Below are 7,859 nucleotides of genomic sequence, written 5' to 3'. Positions count from 1 at the left end.
GTTTAAGGGCCAGTGGATGGCATGGAAGTTAAGGTGCTAGATTCCCACTTGGCTAACCATGGTTTGAGTGTTGGACCTGGTGGCTTGAAAATCATAACAAACAATTAGATTTAAAAATGTTTTTTAAGTCATATAGTTTAAAACTAACAGTTATGGGACCAGCAGGTCGTGTCATGGTTGAGGCGCTGGACACTCCTACATGGCCGACCACGGTTTGAGTCCTGGAATTGGCGGCTTGCTTTCTCACTTTCTGTCTCTCGCTCTCTCAGTGTCTCTCTCTGGTCAAATAAAGGAATGAATGAATAAAATTAAATAAATAATTATTTAAAAAAACTAATAGTTACAACTTATGTTGGTTTATATAGTAGTGTAAAATTATAGTTTTCAAATGTGCCTTCATTTTCAGTGAAAATGGTTTAAATTTAAATTAGGACTTTGGATTTAAATATTAACATTCTTATGTCCCAAACATGAAAGAAAAAATTAAAAAGTGTAGCTGAGTTTAAAAACAAAACATCAACATGGAGCAGAAATAATAAGGATAGAAAGGGACTCAAGTAGACAAGGATGGCAAAAGATTGACTCCTATAGGATTTTGTGGGGAAAGGAGAACTTATTAAAAAAACGGATCAAAGCCAGATGAACTGCTTGAAGATGGACTTGTGTGGTACCTCTTTTAAATAAAGATGCTGATTAAAAATTGTTGCTGGTGCGGTAGATAGCATGGATGCTTAGGAAGCTGGATCCCATGTGGCCAACTCCATGATGCAAGTCCTGGATGTGGTAACTTGAAAAGCACTCTAAGTGTGCAAAACCCAGAAAAAATGGAGGAAACGGGAATGTGGAATGGCCATCCCATCATGTGGTGATTTCCTTTTTTTTTTTTTTTTTGGAGAGGTTTTGTTATAGGGCATGTGTGATCACCAAAAAGAGAAAGAAAAGAAGGACAGAAAGTGAGAAATCACCCCCCAGGGGGGATGGCCATGCCATAATCCCTTCTCCATTCTCTTCTTGGGATCTTGGGCATACACACACATGTGCCCAGTGTGAGTTTAAGCCACCAGGTCCAGGACTCGAATGCGTGTCGACTACATGGGAGTTCAGCGACATAGCCATTACGCCAACTGCTGGTTCCTCATGTGATTTTTACACACACATATCTCCACCCCTGTCTCTCTGGTGTGTGCACATGTCCTATAGTAAAAAGTAAAAAAGAAAAAAAGATGTTCTAGTAACCCTTAAAATATGTGGAGCCAGCAAGTGGTATGGTGGTTAAGGCGCACTGGATTCCACATGGCCAACTTTGAGGTTCAAGTCTGGATCAAGTGACTTGAAAAAAATATTCTGGGTATCTGTGTATGCATGCCCAAAATCCCTAGAAGAGAAGGAAAAGGGATGGCACTGTGGCTGTTTCCCTGGGGGGTGCTTTCCCCACTTTCCCTCTCTCTGGCAACTACACCATGCCCTAAAGCAAAAAATAAATAAATTTCAGGGCCAGCAGGTGACATGGTGATTAAGGGAGCTGGACTCCCACATGATTGATTGCAGTTTGAGCCCTGGACTTGGTGGTTTACCTTCTTGCTTTCCCTCTCTCTCTTTTTCAATAAATAAATAAAGTTAAAATGAGTCTTTTAAAAAAATAAAATATATTTCAAGTATTCAGTCACTGTGTCTATCACATCTGCTAAAGTAAACTTACATAATTTCTCATATAATTCCTTGTATTCTTAGACTTGATAAGCAGCAGGTTGATATATGGCCTCATGGATAAAGTTCATTGCTTCATTCTGTATCTCTGTGGAAATCCTTTGAAAGAAAGGTAGTGTCATTTGTGTGTGTGTGTGTGTGTGTGTGTGTTTAATTTGCAAGTTAAAAAATTGTATTCACTATTTAGGAATGCTGTAATTTGTGTCATTTTAAAAACGTATATTTTATTCCCACTTAGGCCGAATACATCAAGCAATGGTAACATCTTTAAATGAGGATAATGAAAGTGTAACTGTTGAGTGGATAGAAAATGGAGATACAAAAGGCAAAGAGGTATGATCGGTTACATTTTATTTCTGCTGCAATCAAGTTCCTAAATGTAAAAACAGAAAAGTACATAATTTTTATATTGTTGTGTGTGTATATATATAATTATTAATATTATGTCATATATTCTTTAAAACTCCAAAATGTTTAAAAATTTTCATTCAGAAAAGGTAGATTCCTTTTTTAAATATATATCTTTTTTTTTTTTTTTTTTAAGAGAGAGACTTTTGGTATAATAAGCACATGTGCTAGACAGAAAGCAGAGACCGAATGTGAGAAATAACCCCTCAGGGTTATAGCCATGTTGCAATCCCTTCTCCTCCATTCTCCACTTGGGATTTTGGGCATGCACACACACACACACACACCTGACATGTAAGTTTCAAGCTACCAGCCACGTGGGAGTCAAGTGTCTTAACCACCACACCACCTGCTGGCCCTGTCCTCCTATATATCTTATTTAATTACATATGTCAATCCTATTAATTATTAGATGAAAATATAGTATTCTTTAACCCAGCTCACACATTTTGAAAGTTGCTATGGTAATTGGGTGGTTTTATTGGTCACTGTGTTGCTATTGATTCATATTAGTCAAACTACAAAATGACATTTCGAGAAAGATTCTTTAGGGGTCAGCAGGTAGTGTAATGGTTATATTGCTGGACTCTCACATGACTGATGGTGGTTCAAGTCTTGGACCCAGTGTCTTAAAAACTCTTGCTGGGTGCATGTGCATGCTTGCCCAAGATCCCAGAAGGAGAAGGAGTAGGGATTGCGGTGTGGTCATCCCCCTCAAGGGTGATTTCTCATGGTCTCTATCTCTCTTTGGCAAGCGCTTGTACCCTAAGGCAAAACCCTCTTTTTTTTTTCTTTAAAAGAAAGCTTCCTTTAAATATATGTAAATTATAATTCTAAATAATTTGGTTTGCAAAGTAGTGTTGTTCATTAGACTGAAATAATTTAAGAGTTATTTACTCTCTAAATTTATTTAAAAACTAAAAGATTAAGTATCAGAATACAGTCTCAAAATATTAATATGTGTATATTCGAACAGATTGACCTGGAGAGCATCTTTTCTCTTAACCCTGACCTTGTACCTGATGAAGAAATTGAAGCCAGTCCAGAAATACCTCCACCTCCAACATCCTCAGCCAAAGTAAACAAAATCGTAAAGGTTAGTGATGAAAATTTAGAGCAAGATGTGTGTGTATGTGTTCTGCTTCCGGTTTGAAATTGGTAGGCTGTGAAGAGTATATTAAGTATGTATTAATTTGTTTGCGTCCTTTCTCTCTCTATGAGAGAAGGAGAGAAAGGAAGATGGATATTTTTTGTTTTTGTTTTTCTTTTTTTGGGAGAAGTTTTTGCTATAGGGCACCATGCGCTCACCAGATAGACAGAGAGAGACAGAAAGCGAGAAATCACCCTGCAAGGGGGGATGGCCACACATCAAGCCCTTCTCCTCCATTCTCCTATCAGGATCTTGGGCATGCACGCACATGCATCCGGCATGAGTTTAAGCCTGAGTCTGGGATTCAAACTGTGGTTGACTGCGCGGGAGTCCAGCGGCATAGCCATTATGCCAACTGCTGGTCCCAAGATAGATATTTTTGACAGGTTTTCTTATGTCATAATCTTCTAGTCCTCCTACCAAAGCCGCCAAGTTATCTACACTTATAGGCAAATACAGCTGCACCTAGCTAGTTTAGATTGGCCCAGGGACTGAACCTGGATCTCCTGTATGGCTTCCAGCCTTTAAGGCAGTGGGTCTATCTGTGTGTAGCTGGGATGATTAATGCACTTTTTAAGAAAATTATTAATTCTTTCCACCATCTATATCCATGTATGTATACACATACTTTTTAGGATTGAGGCTAATTTACATTTATGACAATTATTAGGTAAGATCGATATAAATTTCTTGCCCTATGGGATTTTTCTTGAGACTAATAGCTTTTTAGGAGCTATGGGTGAAAACTATTCACACGTCAGTGTTTGCTGAATGCATATGTATGATTGACAAAGGAAGAATGACCATCTGCTATTAATAATAAATAACTTTTCTGGTAGTCTTTTGAAATTTTAAATCTCCATTTATGTTTAATAAAGAAAGAAGGGAAATGATAAGAGTATAGTTTAAATATTTTTATATTATTCATGAAGGTAAATGTCAAAACCATGCTGTGTGAGAGAAATGGTGAGAGGGAAAGTGAGAAATCACCCCTGGGATGGGGGAGGGATGGCCATGCCATAGTCCCTTCTTCTTTATTCTCCTCTTGGGATTTTGGGCATGCACACACATGTGTCCAGCATGATTTTTAAGCCACCAGATACAGGACTCAAACTGTAGTCGGCCATGTGGAAGTCCAGCACCTTAACCACTATGCCACCTGCTGGGACTGCTCTTCTTTCCTTTTGAAACCCATTACTGTTAAAATATATCAGAGGACCAGACAGTGGCATAGTGCTAGAAAGCAGCACTCTGTGAGACTGGCCTGCATGGGAAGTTTTGAGTTCATCTCTGGAGGCTTTGCTGAGTGTACTAGACACTCATGTTCCCATGATTCTAGGCTGGCTGGGGCTGCGAGTGAAGACTCCCTTTCTCTCTTTTTCTCTCCCTCCGACTCTCCTGCTTGTGGAAGAAATAAATAATCTTTTTTAAAAAGGTAAAGTTTTGTCAGAGTACAGCTGTTTTTAAACCAAATAGTTCTACGAAGTTGTTGAATCTGCAGTTCTTAATGTTTAGCTCAACAGTATTTGAAAATTTTTCTGCACTGTGCAGGATCTGTGCTAGACAGAATACAATGATGATTATGACATGGCTTTCAGCTTGTAGCAAATTGATACCTTGCAGGGTGGACATACAGAAGCATTCAAATGTAGTGTGACAGAAGCTCAACGATGTCAACAAAACATTCTGCTTCAAAACTGTGCATATGAACATAAGGCAGGCTCTCTTGGGGGTGTGCTTTCTATCTCTGTCTCTCTGGCATTAGAAGAAAAATTCTTCAGAGCAATGCCTAACTCATATCAGATCTTGAATTCTTTGAAGAGTGAGGGAGGAAATTGAGTAATGATAGTAGTAGTTCATTAGCTCATTTACAGTCTTGCTTCATTTAATTTTATATTTTGTTTACCTACTTTTTATTTTCTATAGGATGGCATGCACTTGCTGGAGAGAGACAGAGAGAGAGAGGGAAAGTGAGAACTCATCCCAAAGAAGGATGGCCACACTATAATCCCTTCTCCATTCTCCTCTTGAGATTTTTGGACATGCATAAACACATGCCTAGTGTAATTTTTAAGCCATCAGGTCTGGAACTTGAACCACATGGTCGACCATGTGGGATATGGCTGCCTTAACCTCTGTGCTACCTGCTGGCCCATGTCTGTCTACTTTTATTTAATAATACGTTTTTAAAAAGCTGAGATTATGATATTATTTGTGAAGAGAATATACAGTGAACTTTTTTTCTCCACAGAATCGAAGGACTGTGGCTTCTATTAAGAATGACCCTCCTCCAAGAGACAATAGAGGTAAAGTAAAAATGTACTTCTTGATCTTTCCTGTTGATGCCTTAGCATTGCCCTGACGAGGTAATGAGGTAAATCAAATATTACTGTTGGTGCTGTTATTAGTTCAAATTTTTAATGTATTAGTTAGGATATAGATATTTGAGAGGGGATTTATTAAAATGAGCTCAAGTGATTTTAGTGGCTAAGAAGTCCCACAGTAAGCCATCTGGAGACTCTGAGATGCCAATATTGTAGCTCAGCCCAAGTCCAGAAGCCTCAGAAGCAGGGAACCTCATAATGTAATTATCAGAAACCAGAGCCTGGAAACCCCAGCGGTGGTGGCAGATAGCTGTTGTAATTCCTATAGTGTAATTTCTAAAGTCCAAAGACAGAAGATCCTTTAGTTTTGATGTCCAAGGCAGCAGCAGGAACCTGTTCTTATTTGCCTTAGGTATTGTTTTCTCCAGACCTCCAGGTTAGATAGTGCCCACTACCCATGTTGAGGCCAAATCTCCTCTAGTTCACTCAGACTCACATGTTAATTTCTTGAAACAACCTTACATACTCAGGTAGTATAATGCTATACCAGGTTTTAAAGTATTATTTAATACAGTTTATTTTTTTCTTTTTTTGCAGAGATTTTCACTATAGGGTGCTTGGGCTCGCCAGAAAGACAGAGACAGAGAGACAGAAAGCGGGAAATCATCCCCCAGGGGGATGGCTACACCGCAGTCCCCTCTCTTTCATTCTCTTCTCGGGATCCTGGGCACGCACGCACATGCACCCGGCATGAGTTCTAGCTGCCGGGTCCAGGACTTGAACCACTGTCGACTACTTGGGAGTCCTGTGACATAGCCATTACGCCAACTGTTGGTCCCTTATTTAATACAGTTTTGATGACACCTAAAATTAACTGTCACCTGTGACCAATTTTAAGATTGGTTATCTTGATTTCCTAATACAATAATACCAATAATACTAAAAAATTATGTTTTAAATGTATGTGATGGGGCCAGCAAGTGGCATGATAGTTAAGGCACTGGATTTCCACATGGCTGAGTATGGTTTGAATTTCAAACCTGGCAGCTTGAAAAATCACAAATAAATAGATAAATAAATGTTTTTTTAAAAGTATGTGATAAACATAGATTCCACGAAATATGCAACTTTTTCTTCATTTAATGTCAGTAATTTGCAAATTTGAGCAGAGTATTGTGAGAAAGAAAGGAATAGGGAATAAGTCAGTTGATTGAATTTAGAAGGGTACATTTAGCACCATCACATTTACCATGATTTTCTGTCTAATAGGCTTCCAAAAAGACTAAAGGTGTCAACTAAAGAATGGATGTTGTAGTTAACCACAGGTTTTCCATGTTTTTTTTTTTCAGCAGCAGATGTAAAGCATAATGCATTTATTTTTTTCTTTTCTTTTTAAAAAAGAATGATTTATTTAATCCATTTGTTATTGATATTATTATTTTTTAATTTGACCAGATAGAGATAGAGAAAGGAAAGGCGAGAAAGAAAGCGGCCAGGTCCAGGACTGGAACTGTGATTCACCATGTGGGAATCTGGTGCACTCAATCACCATGCCACCTGCTGCCCCATGCATTTCTTAATTCTACTTTTCAGCTGTTCAGAATTGTCCTTTCTAATAGTGATGTTTCTCTATGTGTGGGTGGAGGGGGTGCAGGATGGGCAGATGTATTCGAGGCAATATTAGAGGTAGAGGGAAAAGTCCTTGTTTGAACACCATCTTGTGACTTGTAAAAATTACTTTTGTAAAATGTGATATTTATTAATATTTATATTTCTTTTTCTGCTTTTATAATATCTACATTGGAAAATCTTCTGCTGAAGAGTTGCTTATTTGAGGAGCAAAAATAGGATTTGGAATATAGGATGGAAGGACTTTTAAGTTTTCTTTCTGAATAGTGTAGATTTTTCAAAATATGCAAATAAAATTCATATTTTAGACACAATTTTAGGGGGATTCCTTTGTAGTTTGAAGTCTTTAGATATAGAGGGGTTTGTGTCTATATTTTTATTATTTATGAGTGAGAGAGAGAGAAGTGTTTCTTGACAGCGTCTTATTTTGTGATCCTTCTGCCTGGGAATAAAGATGCATGGCCTCCCTGCTGGGAATAAAGATGCATGCCACCACGTCTGATTCTCTTTCAAACAGGGTTTCTCTGTGTTGTCCAAGCCAGTCTTAAGCTTAATAATCTTCTTGCGTCAGCATGTCACTGGGATTACAGGCTCACACCACTATGCCCAGTTTTTTGTGTTTTTGTTTTTTTTTTTTTTTT

The 7,859-nt window shown here is 38.2% G+C and overlaps 1 protein-coding gene across 5 annotated transcripts in view; it reads left to right on the top strand.

The window, feature by feature from the left end:
* Window positions 1-1,945: 1,945 nt before the first annotated feature.
* Window positions 1,946-7,859, top strand: part of KIF2A (kinesin family member 2A) — a 44,430-nt gene continuing 38,516 nt past the window's right edge. For all 5 annotated transcript variants that reach the window (XM_006148324.3, XM_006148325.3, XM_006148322.3 and 2 more), the window contains exons 1-3: window positions 1,946-2,040; window positions 3,092-3,211; window positions 5,517-5,571. In XM_006148324.3, the coding sequence (XP_006148386.1) occupies window positions 1,963-2,040; window positions 3,092-3,211; window positions 5,517-5,571 (253 nt within the window). In that variant the 5' untranslated portion in view covers window positions 1,946-1,962. The remainder of the gene's footprint in view (window positions 2,041-3,091; window positions 3,212-5,516; window positions 5,572-7,859) is intronic.

Source organism: Tupaia chinensis, unplaced genomic scaffold (assembly GCF_000334495.1).
Source record: "Tupaia chinensis unplaced genomic scaffold, TupChi_1.0 Scaffold000232_1, whole genome shotgun sequence".
In the NCBI taxonomy this organism is placed as follows: Eukaryota; Metazoa; Chordata; class Mammalia; order Scandentia; family Tupaiidae; genus Tupaia; species Tupaia belangeri.
This window is presented reverse-complemented; position numbering and strand designations above follow the sequence as displayed.